At 42.1% G+C, this 15297-nt stretch overlaps 1 protein-coding gene across 11 annotated transcripts in view; it reads left to right on the top strand.

Annotated features, from left to right (window-relative positions):
• Ntrk2 (neurotrophic receptor tyrosine kinase 2) overlaps positions 1 to 15297 on the top strand; it is a 333650-nt gene that overhangs the window by 128535 nt on the left and 189818 nt on the right. Inside the window, exon 13 of one of the 11 annotated variants that reach the window (XM_020153406.2) lies at positions 269 to 5559. The exons of the other annotated variants lie outside the window; for them this stretch is intronic. Within the exon in view, the coding sequence (XP_020008995.1) occupies positions 269 to 306 (38 nt within the window). The 3' untranslated portion in view covers positions 307 to 5559. Of the gene's footprint in view, positions 1 to 268; positions 5560 to 15297 lie in introns of those variants that run through there. 11 annotated transcript variants of the gene reach the window in all.

Raw genomic sequence — 15297 nt, 5'->3', positions numbered from 1 at the left:
AGAAATCCTTTACATTTTTTCCTCCACATTTCATGTACCATGTAAAATTGGTTTTAAGTTGAAAACTAGATTGTTCAATAATGAGACGCACATTTTCTCCCAATTTCTGTCCTATTATAATATACTACTCTATGTTTCAAAGCACATTCTATGTTGTGTTTCATTTTTGGTTTATTATATTCCTTTAAAAGTGATTATATTTGTATGTTAATTTCCATTGATTTTTCTTTTGAGCATGACTTAATGTTTTATTTTGTGTTTCTTTTAGGTTTTGTTTTGTTTCATAAGATTCCACTGGATGGGTAGCTGAAGTAAAGGAAAAGACAAAGGGGCTGTGATGCTTGTTGGTTGATGCTGCCCTGTAAGCTGGACTCTTGGGACTGCTGTTGGCTTATCCCGGGAAGTGCTGCTTATTTGGGGGTTTTTGGTTAGAAATGGGCGGTGCTTGGAGGGTGTACTGTGGGAAGCCTGCTTATATTGTGAACTGTGATTGGGGAACACCAAGACAGAGCAGCTCTCAGGCAGCTAAGCAGCAACTCAAGAAAACGCCTTAAATTAATCCTGTCCTTACAATAGCTCAAATACAGAATGGAGATGAAATTCCATTGGATTGCAGTTCTCTTATGCAAAGTGTGCTTTTGACCATACTGGAAATATATGTTGATGTTAATTGCTTCTGTTTATCAATGGTGAAACTGAATATATATATATATATATAATATATATATGGACAGTTATAAGTACACACTAAAAAATCTCTACATTTAACACAAAGGTGAGAATATTTTCTGCTGTTCTCTAATCAGTGCTGACTTCACTGAGTTTGACTACAAATCAGTGACTAAAAGAGTTAAAAGTGAATACATTATCACTCTGGGGACTGTGGTGTCATTCAAGGGTTCTTTTCTTGCTTAAAGTAAAGATCCAAACTTTTAGCTTAGGTCTCAGAGTCACACAGTGCTAACGATTGCTTTAAAGTTCATCAGCAGGCAAAAAAACAGCAGCAGCAGCAGCAGAAGCAGCTACTGCTGCTCCATCAGGACTATAGATTTAGGCTAAGCATAGTCAGTTTCAGAATAACTAAGAGTGGAACATATGCATATGGTGAAATTATAACCTTGTCCCTTTTCATTTGCCCTCTGAACCACCTGCTTTTTAGAAGTCCTCCTGGTGAGAAGGCCGCAGCATCTCATGCTGTTTGCATTACAGAACTGCAGCTTTTCTACTGTGAAAAGGCCTGCAAGCAGAATGGTTGGCCTGCTGTGAGCAGGAGAGGATATTCTAAGAAGGACAGTCCCCCTGCAGCACACTACCCTATGGCTTGGTTTTCATGGCCAGGAAAGCTTGTGCTGACCCTAGTGGCAAAGAGGTGGCAGGTCGCTAATGAATATGTGCTTTATCGCGTACTTCCTTGTTGCTGAGAGGGCAGCCTTAGAGCTACAGATCTCTGCATACCCCCTTTGTTCTGATCCATGGAGACCTGTTTCATCCATCTGACCATCACAGTGACCTTCATAGGCTCTGATGCCTCTGACCAGGCAGTATCCCTGTGCTGAAGAGAGGTTTGGCTGCCCCCATCCCAACCCTCCTCACTCCGTTCCTCAGGGACAGGCCTGGAACATTTCATTTGAAAACACAATCAGCTGTGACTATTAGGCACACATGTACACCATGGCAGAATTAGAAGCTGATTAACATTAAAAAATGTTTTAAGTAGTTGCTCTAGTCCTGCAATTTATCTTTAAGGATTTATACATTTTTAACTATTCCAGCATGTTTGGAACATTATTTTGAATCCTGTGTAACCAAGGCATTAATCTTAATAAACTAGGACCCATTTAGGTAACTGCTTGATATAAAAAGAATATCCATGATGAATATTTTATATTGTATCTTTTACATTACCACTAAATATGTATCACTGGAGGCAGACATTTCCCAGAGCCCTGTGGATTATAGCATTTGCCTTGGCTACTCCAAAGCCAAGCCCATGAGAACATTTTCTTTAAAGCTCTTCTTTTCACTTCTGCTAGAGCAGAAGGGTGATGGGCCCTCAGCGTGGGGAGGTCTGAATAGTCTAAATTCTTATTTTCTTGCTCACTGCTAAATGAGAGTTTCTGTCACTACCAAGATTTCCATGTTTCCCAAAGGTGTTGACTTACAAAAAGGCCAACTAAGAGCAGAAATCCTGACTCCTGAAAGGAAAATGAAATTCAAACTGTGAGCCAGGCAGGGGCTTAATATGGCAAAGGTTCTTAAATATTGACCATTGGGTACAAAAAAAAAAAAAAAAAACCCAGAAGCTTTTATGTATTCCATGGAGCCATAAAAAGTGATGGATTGTTTAAGGACTATTTTTTAAGTGTCCCAGATCCAAAAAAAAAAAAAAGAATATCTTTAGTTAATAGCTAGAAGGATTACAGGGTAGACTTTTGTTTTAAAATGGAGAGAAGTAGACAAATAGTCAATTTAGTATATCAAAGATCACTTGCCATCTCCTAGGGAACAATGAAAACAGCAGGCTATTAAAAAATTGTTTCATACAGTTCTTGTGTTCTTTGCTTTTCCTTTTTTAATCCCTAAAGACTACAATCAGTAACATGGCTTTTCTTTTCTATACTCTAGGCTTCCTCTCCTTTCATCCTTTGCTTTTTAGGTTCTCCATAAGAGATCTGCTTTTCAGAGCTTCCTAATAACACATATTGTATTTTTGCAGCATTAGAAAAGGAGAGATGGCATTCCTGCTGAAATCAGGTCTGTTGCTCTCTAACAAAGATCTGGCCCTTCAGTGCCAGGCAAGTCTCCTGCATGCACAAAGTGGTCTGGGTGAGCCAACACCTGTCTGCCTGAGGGGCAGCTGTCATCCAGCTCCAACCAACCGTGTTCCCTGGGAATGAGGGCCCAGGTTTCGAATTCTTATGAATCTTTAAGAGAGATGTGAAACCTGGATGTTTATGTGAAATATCCCTATTTTTGAAAAGTTGGCTCAGCTATTTTTAAAACATTATGTAGGCCAACAATACATGCCTGTGGGCTGCCAGTTTGTTACTTCTGTCTTTGGAACACAATCATTGTTCTCTCACTGTATCTGCCTGTCTTCCCTGGCCAACTCACTTTTCTTTCTTCCTGACCACCACCAAGAGTCATACTGCAATGGACTATGAAACAGGATTTGGTAGCCCAGAGATCTGCAGCACGTCCTTCATGTTTGCTGTTCTTTTATGACTCCCATCCAGCAGAGACTTCTGCCCTCTCACCTTGTTAGGAATTCTTTTACTGTAGTGTCATACCACCATTCCCTGATCGGTCCCTTCTCCAGGTGCCCAGACATCCTAGTAAGACCTTCCTTCTGTTTGGGCTGATATGGCTTTCTTTCCATCATCACTCATGTCATTCTGGCCTACAGGATGAGATGGGAAAGTGCACTCTCCATCTACACAGTGTCCTTAATGGACTGGTATGACCCTTGATGACTGGAAAACAGGTGTGTCATCTTCAAGAGATGTATGTAGTCCAAGTACTAATATCTTCTTCACCCAGCTGAGCAGCCGAGACAGACTAAGAAACTCCCATTGTTACCCCAGAGACACTGACTCTTAACTGTGACAACAACCCAAGTACATACAGTTCGAAGCTAAAGAAGGGTCATTTCTCAACAGGAGGAATGAGCTCAAATGTACAGCAGACAGAATCCATTCAAGGATTTTTAACCCCACTCTCCCAGCAGGGACCAATTTTGTTTTGACCCACTGAGTTTTCTTTCTGGAAACAGACAGCAAGGATAAGAACTGAACAATCCCAGCTCCATCCTGTAACACAGAACACAGAGGAATTTGCTTTGGGCTTCTCACTCTTTAAGTGATCCTAAATTAGACTTACGATGACTGAAGCTTGACACATGTCCTCAGACAGAGAGGAAGCTACATTTCAGGGGTTTGCAGAGGAAGTTATTGGGGAGCACATAGCAGGAATTCAGTTTCATGATGTGAGTGAAAAAAAGAGAGGACCTGCTCTCTCTTTCTCTCTCTCTCTCCCTCCTTTATTTTCTTAAAATCCTTCCCCTCTCTCTGTCTCTGTCTCTTTGTTTCTCTCTCTCTCTCATTCTAAATTGACCCAATGGCAAACTGTTTTACTGGTTGCTTCACATAATTATAATACATTGAACTTATTTTTGCAAAATGAATCCAAAATACTAAACAGGATTGGTACTAACTCTTCTCTCACTCTCTTGGATGATTCATAACTTCACTTGCTTTGGTGCCTGCTGTCTAGCATTCTATGCTTGGTTTTGATCTAATTCTGTCACACTACAATAGAAACTGGCTTCATCTTGTTTTGTCTAGACTCTAGATCTAGAGGGAGAGCAGTACTGAAGTGAGGTAAATCCCTACCACACAGGTTGCTGCCCCCAACCACATGGGCTGTGCTGGTTATACTAGTCTATATCCATGGAGCACTGTGCAACTCAGCAGATTTGACTCCAAGGAAAGATTTGACTCTGACATTTGGGGGCTGTATGATAATTTGAGGAAGTAGGCACTTGTTCTAGACTATGCAGGTTTGAATAGCTTAAGGAAGTAGCCATTGAGTGCATTCTGCCATGTTCATATACCCTTAGTACTTGTAAGCCATGTTAAGTTTATCTAAAGGCACCCAGGAAAGGTAAGGACTCTCCCAAATTTAATTTTCCTTGGGGCACTGCCAGACTGAATTAGGTTGACAGAATTCCCAGCTCAGAAAGTTATATGAAGACGACTGTCATAGAAGGCCGCTTCCCACTGAGGACAACCATTTCCTTACTTTGGTCTTCAGGGCCAGAGGAATCTTGCAGCCAACTGCACATGACAGTAAGATCAGTCTGAGTTTAACTTGGGTCCATGTTGTGGGGCACCCTTGGCATGGTTACTCGTGAACACCCAGAATATGTTGAAACAACCCCTCACTCCTCCCTACAAATCTCTGGCTGTGTTTGGAGTCTTTGTTTTCATGGAAAAATGTATGAGAAGCAAAGAAAAGAACCAAGATTTAAGCCAGGTGCTGGTGACTTATGCCTGTAAATCCTACTGACTCAGGAGGCAGAGACCAGGAAGATCATGGTTCAAAGTCAACCCGGGCAAATAGTTCTCAAGACCCTGTCTTGAAAAACCCTTCACAAAAAATAGGACTGGTGGAGTGGCTCAAAGTGAAGGCCCTGAGTTCGAGCCCCAGTACAAAAAAAAGAAAAGAACCGAGATTTTTTTCACCAACTTTATTTACTTTACATTTATGAATTTGAAGCAGCAAGAGATGCCCAAGAAAGATAAATCCTTGAGCTCACCCCATTTCATGTGCAAATCCATTTGCTATAGTCCAGAGGCAGCCTCTGACTCATCCTCATGCCTTGTTTTTCAGTCCCTATTATGTTCCAGGTTTTCAAGTAATTTTTTCATGTTTCCTATAAATAATGGATAATCACTTTTAATTTTTACTTTATGCTGTTTTTAACAATGCAGATAGTCTATAAATGTACTTGTTGAAATCACTAATTTTTTTAACAAGCCAATAAAGTTTTATAATTCATCTCCATGTGTCTGGCATTCTCTGTAGATCTTGTGCTCCTCCCCTCCCTGTCTCAAACACCTACCATCACGTGTGTGTCATTGTGGTGTTCAAAACTGAAGGTGTTAAAGAAAAGTGTGAGAAATGTCACTGAGTTTTGGGGGAATCCCAAACCCAACACAGATTCTGAAATAAGTCATCTCAAACAAGGGATTTTTAACATTACCATCAATATTTATAGTTTAATGAATCTTGCATTAGAAATATTTTCATTGGTCAAAAGATAATACTTAAAAATGCTTAAGGGATTCATTTTTTTAAAACATGAAACTCTATATTCTGTGGAAAAGCACTTGAATATTTAAAAAATCTGGAATGACCCAGGACCCACAGGATGCTCAGTGGTCTCTCCCTCCATTCTAGGTGACTGTGTGATTAAATAAACATCTGACTTTTACTTTTATACAATGAAGAGTGAAGGGAAGATGATGGACTGTTGTCATGGTGCCCACACTTTATGCCCCTTCTGCTCCCCATCCCCCAGTCCTGTCACACCTTCCCTTCCTAATTTTTCCAATGGAGCACAGTACCAAAGTAAGGTTTGTAGGATACCATCTCTGACTTATTTGAGCCCACCTCTGACAATCTTAAAGGTGTTTTACTTCAAATTGAAGGCAGGGATTAAAAAAATAAATCCAGTGAGACCTAGTGTTTTATCATGTCCAGTATACTGCCCCTTCTAAGAGTGTTTAGTGCTATTGACCTGGGTTTTTACCTAAATGCCTTCTAAATTTTCTGACTGGAGACCAGATTTTTGCTAGACATTTGGAAGCCTTGTAATAATTTGAGGAGGTAAGCACTCCACCTAGACTACACACATTTAAGTCTCAGCTATACTCACAAACCATGTGATCTCTGGGTCTGAGTTTCTTCATTTGCAAGATGAAATGATGCCAGTGAAAGTACCCACCCATCAGGCTCTTATGAGCGTTAAATGAGATGGCCGAAGTTTTTAGCACATGGTGTGGTAAGTGCAAGCCCTCACTCTCGCTGATGACACTCTATAGAACGTTATGTTGGCCTTGTTATATGGTAGGATTCAGCAATTGCTTGAGAATTACAAACTCACTTGCATCTGCTGGTCATGTGACAGTTGCCTGAGTGAAAATAGGGGGAGAACAAATGGAAAGGAAACCACTCACTGGGCTGTCTGGGTGTGGCCTCAGCTGTGAAGGCCACCTTGGAGCATTGTCAGAGATGACATACTTCTCATCCAGATCCCACTCTCTACCCAGGTGATTTTTTTATAGTCATTCCACTCTGGATTTGATTTTGATAAGAGGATCCAGTTTGTTGGGGTCCATATTGTAATAGTTCAATGACTTTGAATGGTGTTACGTAGTTTGAGGATTCTGGAAGAAATAGCATTGGCCATCTTACCCCAGAGACTGTCATCCTCTTTTAGTTTCACTTTATTCAGAGTTGTCGGTCACTCAAACAGAATCTGCCTTGTTTTTTTAGTTATCTACTTAAAAATCTGACTAAGAAAAAACTCCAAATTGGCTGAGATTGTTAGAAAGAAAAGACTTGTTTCAAATTCCCTCAAGCCTTAGGAACATACAGATAACTAGATTACTACTCTTTGCTTCCTGAAGTAGTTTCTGGTACTATCTCTACTAGGCCACACCTCATGGGCCTCATTCATACAGAAGCAACAAAATTTCATTCCTTTAAGAATACTTTGTAATCTGGATATTTTTTAGTTAGCATTAAACCATTTAGACCAGTACTATTGACATTTTATCAGCAATTAAAGTATTTTTGCCTTAGCAAAATAAAAATTGATCTACCATTAGATCTACAAGATGATGATGGCTGAGACATTGATTTCTGACTGTGTGTCAAGCACAGTTTTTTACCTGCTTCCTGACTCTCTAACAACCCTATGCAGCTGATGTGAATAGTGTCCATATTTTAAAGACTGGGAAACTAAGGAACAGAGTCAGTTCCAAGGATGTGCCCCAGGTTGTCTGGCCAACAAGTGATAACCCCAAGATTGAGTTCAGACCAGCTGGATCAAAAGCTAGGTCTCTTCACAACTCCCTGGTATGGGCTGGACTGACTCTGAGCCCAGCTGGGATCAGTGTGAGTCCAGCCAGATGCCTGAGGCATCTCTTGGAAGGTGGTTACTCTGGGATTTGCTAAAGGGCCCATTGGTCACTCCTTCTGGCACTGGAAATTAAGCAGAAATTATTTTTGGCAAAATACGTCCATAAGGTTAGCTTAGGTCAGTGGGGAGGTGCCTGCCTCTGGCCCCAGGAAGGCCTTGGTTATTGGTGCCAATAACGAATCCCTTGCCGATCTTGACTTGTGAGTGCGAATATGTGACAGCACGTAGTGAGATTGGCAGCTGGTTTTTCCCTTTCACCTTATAAAACACAAGTTGCATCAAGGTTGTATTCAGTGCTAATTAGCACAGGAAAATCCAGAGTATGTTTGCTTTGTCCATTGTAACTGAAGATGGATTTGTTGTTTTTGATTGCTCTCAAGTGAATGTTTTTCATCACTCTTGATGTTCTGTTCTTCCCATAGTTGGAGTAGTCTTTACTAGCCAAATAGCAATTTCGAGGGACGACATCTCAGGGGATGGATGGGGCATGGTGGGAGAAGGTGTTTGAGGATATAACCAGCCATCTCCATAGACAAGATCCAGATGAAAGAATGAAGTGGCAGAAAAAGCATGAGCTGCTTTTTTCCTTCCAGCAACAAGAGTCAGAGCAACCTCAGAGTAACCTGGTCACATCGAGGCTCCTGTCCCTGTACATTCCATCTGGCAGCCAGTGATTTAAGAGAGACTGCCAACGACATATGCTAATTTTCCAGCCATTTGATCAAGTCCATCTCAAACACCACAAGACCCCAGGGCTTGTGTTTACTGAATTAAAATCTCTGCCTGACCATAAGTTAATGAACAGTAAGTTCTCTCCTCTCCCTCGCTTCTTTTAATATTTTTATTCTGTTTCCAAGGAGGGGAGGAGAAATGTCTCTTGTGTTTATTTTTCACCATTCCATCTCTTTTTAATAACTCCCATCATATTGTAATTGATCTTGCTGGGTCATAAAATAAAAATGTAGGCCACACTGTTTGCTTTGAGGATTATAATTCAGCTTTAGATAAGTTCCTGCAATTTTACCTAACACCCCTCAGATTGGGATGGAAAGTACAGTTGCCAACACTGTTTTACCTTTTGGGGAAGTTCTAGGTTTTTCCATATATAGTAGGACACAGCCTCTGAGGATGCTTCTGGCTTTTCAAGAATGACTCCCAGGGCAGACTTCTTTTCTCTTTACATTTACTTCAGACTTCTGAATTTTAGGGAGATCAGCCATGTCTCCATCACCATTCTCCAAACATTGCTGCATTGAGTGCGTGGTTTATTTCCACACTGGAAATGTGTTGGCTTCCCACAGTGTCTGACTAGTGGGTACACCAGCAGGTCTCAGGTGGAGAAAGATGGTAGGAATATGTCTAGCACATTCTGTATGTGGAGAAGCCAGCTCTAGCAGTGATCATCTTTTACATCTGGAGGCCTGCTGGGTGGCTCTTCCTTCATGACTCCAGCTCTCATTGGGCTCCACTCACACTATCAACCCCATCTGTCTCTCCACCCCTAGAGGTGACAAAGGCTTCCCAATGCTGTCACTCCCTCAGTATCTCATTTCCTGTTTGTCCCTCCAAATCATTCACACCTCTCTATATAGTCCCTCTATGCATCTCTTCATTTAAACCAGCTAAGGTGATTTATTTTCCTTGACAGAACCTTAAGATGTACACTAAATTCTTTAATATATTATCTCATTTTAAGTTGCATCAAGTCTATTCAAAATCTGTGAAATATTTATGTCAATTACATGTCAGATGGTGATCTGGGCTCTGGAGAAGCGCACAGCAAACCAAGCAGGTGCCATCTTTGGCCTCACGGGTGGTAGTTTGTGGAATATCTGTGATGCTGGTACTGTTGTGCCATGATTTACACATGAGAAAACAGCCTCATAGAAGCTCAAGTAATTTTTCTAGGGCATCTAAATCAGATCTGTCTGCCTATAAACCCCTGCTTCTGGCAAGGCTTTTCTAAGTGATTTTCTTTTACTTTCTTTTGCTCCATGGGTGTTTCCTTGGCTCCAGGTTCTGAGACAGTCTCTGCTCTTCATCTGGTGGCTACAGTTCTTCTTGACCATGTATAAAGTACAAGATGGTGTAAAGTATCCCTACCCTTATTACATATTTTCTCTTTTTTGCATGTTCCCCTCCATCCTTTTCTCCCTCCCTCCCTCACTTCCTTTCCTTCCTTCTTTCTGTCTTTCTTTCTTTCTTTCCTTCCTTCCCTCTCTTTCTCCCTCCCTCCTTTGCTTCCATTCCTCCCTTGGTTTCCTCCCTCCCTACCTCCCTCCCTCTATCCCTCCCTTTCTGCCTCCCTCCCTTTCTCCCTCCCTCCTTTCCTTCCTTCCTTCCTTCCTGTCTCCCTCCCTTCCTTCCTCGCTCTTTCTTTCTTTCTGTTTTGAAACAAGGTCATACAGCACAGGATAGCCTCAAACTCACAATCCTCCTGTCTCTGCCTCCCAAGTGCTGAGACTATAGGCATACACCAAAACCTGGCTATTTTTCTCAAAAAAATTCCTGCTCTTTTCTAATAGTTCTTTTTCTACCTAACACAAACATCACAAATATGCCTTGTCCCTTTAATTTTTACATGGTCATAATTTTTTTAATTTGGTTGTATGGAGTGTGTGTGTGTGTGTGTGTGTGGAGAGAGAGAGAGAGAGAGAGAGAGAGAGAGAGAAGTACTAGCAAGAACATAATTCCTGCATACACAGAGACATCTACTAGTCATCTATTAGTACATGTTTAACACACATCTACTAATACACACCCGGAAGAGGGAAGAGGACTATTGTGAGTTTTCAGACTTGTTAGGCTAAATGGGACTTGAATCCCAGTGCATATATCATTTATATCACTATTCTCTTCCAGTGTTCACCATGCATACTGCTTCTAGGTCCTTTTAAAAAACTTTCCATGTTGTATATTTTGCTTTTTGTTTCTACTTTCTTATAAATAGCAAGAAGTTTTGCTGAGAAGAAATGATTACAAATCTCAAAAGGTTGGTATTCTGTTCTGAGCTCCAAGATGTAAGGATTGAGTGGATTTCAAACTTGGCAAAACCTGTGACTTGGCAAATACTTCCATCCTTATTTATGACAGCTTGGAAACTTCCATTTTCCAGGGTTTATAAATGATGTTGCTGATTTTGTTTCCCATTTTCTATTGTACTGTGAATTATGAAATAACCAGCCTGAAAGCTTCTTTTTAGTGTTAACCTTCTTGAGGAGTGGGGGGTGGGGGGCAGAAAGAGAGAGAGAACATGTGTGTGTGTGGTTTGAATCACTGACTTCTTTCTTGGTTATGAGGTGAATTTTTACATATTGCATGAAGAATGTGTACTTCCCTCTTCCTCACTTTCAACAAAATGGAAATCAGGAATGTTCAGGTTTAGGATATAGAGAATGACAACCTTGTGGTTGTCATTACGGTCACAAAGGACTTACTGGCCGATAGTCCTATAAGAGACTATAAATCCTACTCCTAAATAGCAGCTGAACCCTTGGGATTCTGGAACAATGCAAGTAACTCAGAGAATTTTTCATAGTAATGTGAATAAATCTTTCAGGGGAACTCCAGGCCCATATTCTTGGTAGAAATTGTCCAAATGGAGGAACTGACAGGTATCTTCTTCCTCCTCTTCCTTTTCCCTCGCCTCCTCATCCTTCTTTTCCTATTCTCATTCCCTTAACTCCATACTCAATTCCAGAAAGCCCACTCACCTTTATGTTCTCTATAAGAGCCTTATTCTTTGGGCTCATATAACCATACAGAATTGGGAGCCTCTATTCACAGGGTAGAGCAGACAGATAGGAGGCATTTTCAAGTGCAGAATGTGTTCTGTCAGAAGCAGACACCAAGACGGAATCAAAACTGCAAAGTTGTTGTTTTTTTTTAATCGGGAGAAACTCTAGGGTGAAAGACAATGGGGAGGGAGCTGGAGAAGGCTGCAAGAGCTTCAGACTGCAACACAAGAAGACCCTTCAGTGCATGAGAGGGGGACAGGAGCTGGGTCAAGCATCTTGGGCTGTCATTCACACGAAGGTAGTATTGTCAGGGCATTTGGGGAGTGTTGGAGCCCAAATCAGCCATCGGAGGAGTTTATTGTCTGCCAAGATGGATCTGCGTTGGTATTCGTGTTGCTCTCAGTCATTGGCATTGGAACAGTCTCCAAGAGGCTCGGCCTCTGGGCAGATGAGTGGATGGATTTCATAGCAGCAGCTGGGGTTGAGGATCAATTAGGTGCCCTGTTATTGAAGGTCTGTGAGTTGCCTTCTGTGGCTCTCAGGCATTAGATACTGCCATAGCTGAGCTTCATTTAACAGGTGAGCTGGTTCCCCACTGCTTCTCATCTCTCTATAAAGCAACTAACCCATCTGCACAGTATCCCGCACACTCCTGGCTGGACTGCTTGCTTCCAGTCCACCAGGAAACCTCTGTGTCCTTCAGTGATCCACTACCACTTGCAGTGGTGAAAGGGCTTCAGCCATCCATCATCATTCTTTTCAAAAAAGTACATAGTTTGGGAAAGTCAGCATTTTGAACTATTTAAAATGTCATTTTGGAGCTGTAGCCATCCTTTTATTTATGGTAACATAAAACTACATCTGAAACTAAGACCTGTTTTTGTTTTTCTCGCCTCCATACTAAAACCACAAGTGATTTTATTTCATTTCATTTTGTGTTCCCCATCAAACAAATTTCCTACATGGCAGCCCTCATTATTGATTCATAGTTTTTCAGAAGAGTGTTTATGGAAGTGTACATCAATACCTTGCCAGACATGAGGAAAGAGTTGGAGTGGGGAAAGAGTTGGAGTGGGACAGAGCGATTCGGCCTCTTACACAATTATTCTCCCCTGTTCTCCAGCAGCCCTCTCGTTGGATTGCTTTCAAGACAAATGATGCCTGTTCAGATTTGACAAAGTTTACTGAATACTTTCTATGTGCTAGACCATAAGTTGCCGACTCAAATGACTTCAGAGACTGGACAGGTCTTGTGCATGCATAGCTGGCTGGTAGGACTGGCTCCATGCACAGGGCGGAGCTGCCTCAATCCTGGCCCATGTTACTGTGTAGGAACGCAGGCTCAGAGAGCCAAATCTTCTGATTTTTCAAGACTAGAGATCTGGGTTTTGTGTGAAATTTCTCAGTTTTTAATGTTGGCAAGGCCCATAACATTTTTTAAAAAGTCTCTAGGAACCAAACATAACATGCTTTTATGCTAAATCTTATCTGCTGTGACCCTTTTCCTGGACAGTCTGCTGGTAGCTTTCAGATTCAGTTCTTTTTCCATACCCTTGAGTGGCTGCTCGTCATAGTAGGGTTTCCTGGAAGCAGACTCTGAGATGGGTAGTCATGTGCAAGTGACTTATTAAGGGTGTGCCTGGGAAAGGATGGATGAGGAAGCAGTGCAGAAAATGGGGAGCTAAGCAGAAGTGAGATTTGAGACAAAGCCTCATGGTGGTGGCTTCAGTCAGATCATTTGGGGGTCTCAGTTTGTAAGTTGTCACTCAGAGTTGTCCCACCCTGAGATTGGGGAGCTGGACTTTCATATCCATGTACCTGCCTGTCACTGGCTGAGGGTCATAACAGGCAAATGTGAGTTCCCATATAGCTCAAGAGCAGTGCTCCAGAAAAAGTACACCAGTGTGGCTGTGGCCATGGGCAGGGTGCATAGTAGCAGCCACAGTGAAGCTGAGGTGCCCCACCACGGCCTACTCCTTGTGACTTTCCTAAGTCTCCAGGTCATAAAAATTACAGGTGACACTATGATTCAAACTGTTCTTCTGACTCCATGTCCAGTGCTTGCTGACACTCTTCCAGCAGCATCTTAATAAGATAGGCATGCAGAACTCAGGTCATCCTAGACCCTGGATGCTTGGTATGTGAGCACCATACACCACCCTCTTCTTTTCTTCTTGGAAGTCTTGAAGACAGGATGGCACGGCTATTGGAGAAGGTAGGGGAAAAATCTAGAAAGGGGCTCTGGAGAAAATAACAACCCAAACAGCCCCAAATGGCCTCCTGGTTCTCAGTTCCTTTTCTCTGAGTTTGGAAATTTCGTATCTGAGATTCAGGCAATATTTCTGGTTGTTCTGTACCTCAATGCTGAGATTCTGTTGCTGGTGAGGTGAAACCTTCCAGGAAAGTAGGCTGTGGCTTCTACATCTTGCATCATGATACCCCTGCATGCTGGTTCTTTGGAACATTTGCGACACTTCAGTATTTAAGTTAAAGATGCACCCTGTACCTGTCCACCAGTTTCCTTTGGAGGAAGTCCACCAGAGTTGGGAAGAGAAGGCAGAAACAGCAGTACATCCAGCAGTCCTGGACTTTGTGGGTCCTAGAAGCACAAAAGATCAAGTTTTTCTTTGTCACTGAGTTTATGACATCTGCCTAGACACAACTGCCCTGTGCCTTCTGTGGTTAACAGTCTCTCATCCTTCCATCCCTCTGGATTAGCCAAGACAGCTTTCTTTCCCTCACCTCTTGAATATTTTCCTCAAATTAAGCCACACTCTGCTTTCTTATGTCTTTCAAACTTCTCCCATTTTTTCCCACTCCCACCTCCTCTGTGAGAGGTACAAACTGATTTTCTAGCCCTACTTCATTCTGTGTCTCTACCCAAGTCCCTTATTGTCTTCCCAGAATGCAGACTTGAGTGTTCACACACCATTGGCAACTAGTCAGCTAAGTGGACCAAGTTCAGATGTCTCTGGAGGGCATTCCAATTCCAGGACATAGTCTCTCCAGCCATGCCTTCCCCACCTACCACCTCTGTTCCACTTCCCCAGGCTGCCTACTCAACCAGGTTTGACTCTCCCAGCACCCTAAACACTCATCTGTCTGAGTCCTGTCACATGCCAATTGGGTGATCTGGACTTGGGCCTTACATCTCCAAGTCTAAGATTTCTCCTCCATAAAATGAGTTGGCTGATATCTACCTTGTTGGGTGACTCTCAGAACTGAATGGAAAAAAGTCTGGCAAGTCAATCATTCAGCATGTCACAAGTTGGGGGTGCTAAGTAAGTGGCAACAATGACAATAATGATCTATAATTAACAATGACCGTCAGTACTGCTATCCAGCTTTCAAGGCCTAGCTCAATCCCCACCTTCTTCCCAGAGGTTGGCACAGATTTCCCCACAGGTAAAAAAGCCTTCTTTTCCACCACTGTGTTAAAACAATTAAGCCTGTATTGTGCCATATCGAGCAGAGCCTGGGTCCTCTTTTTTTGCATTAATTTCAGTAGCTCCAAAGCATGCCCATCCTGTCACAGATCCTCACTATGCTTTCAAAGCAGCAAATGAAGTATATATGATCCTTGCTTGAGCCACTTTGGTTGAGGTTGAGAATATGTCTGTGGCTGAAGCTGTATGGAGCCTCAGACCAAAAGGCTTGGTCAGCTGGGTGCTGATGACTGATACCTGTAATGCTAGCTGCTTGGTAAACTGAGATCAGGAAGGTCATGGTTCGAGGCCAGCCTGGACAAAAAGTTTGACAAATTCTATCTCAACAGAAAAAAGCTGAGCATGGTGGCATATGCCTGTCATCCCAGTGATGGCAAGAAGCCTAAAATGGGAGGATCTTAGTCTA

The sequence above is a fragment of the Castor canadensis genome, chromosome 13, assembly GCF_047511655.1.
Source record: "Castor canadensis chromosome 13, mCasCan1.hap1v2, whole genome shotgun sequence".
NCBI lineage: Eukaryota > Metazoa > Chordata > Mammalia > Rodentia > Castoridae > Castor > Castor canadensis.
This window is presented reverse-complemented; position numbering and strand designations above follow the sequence as displayed.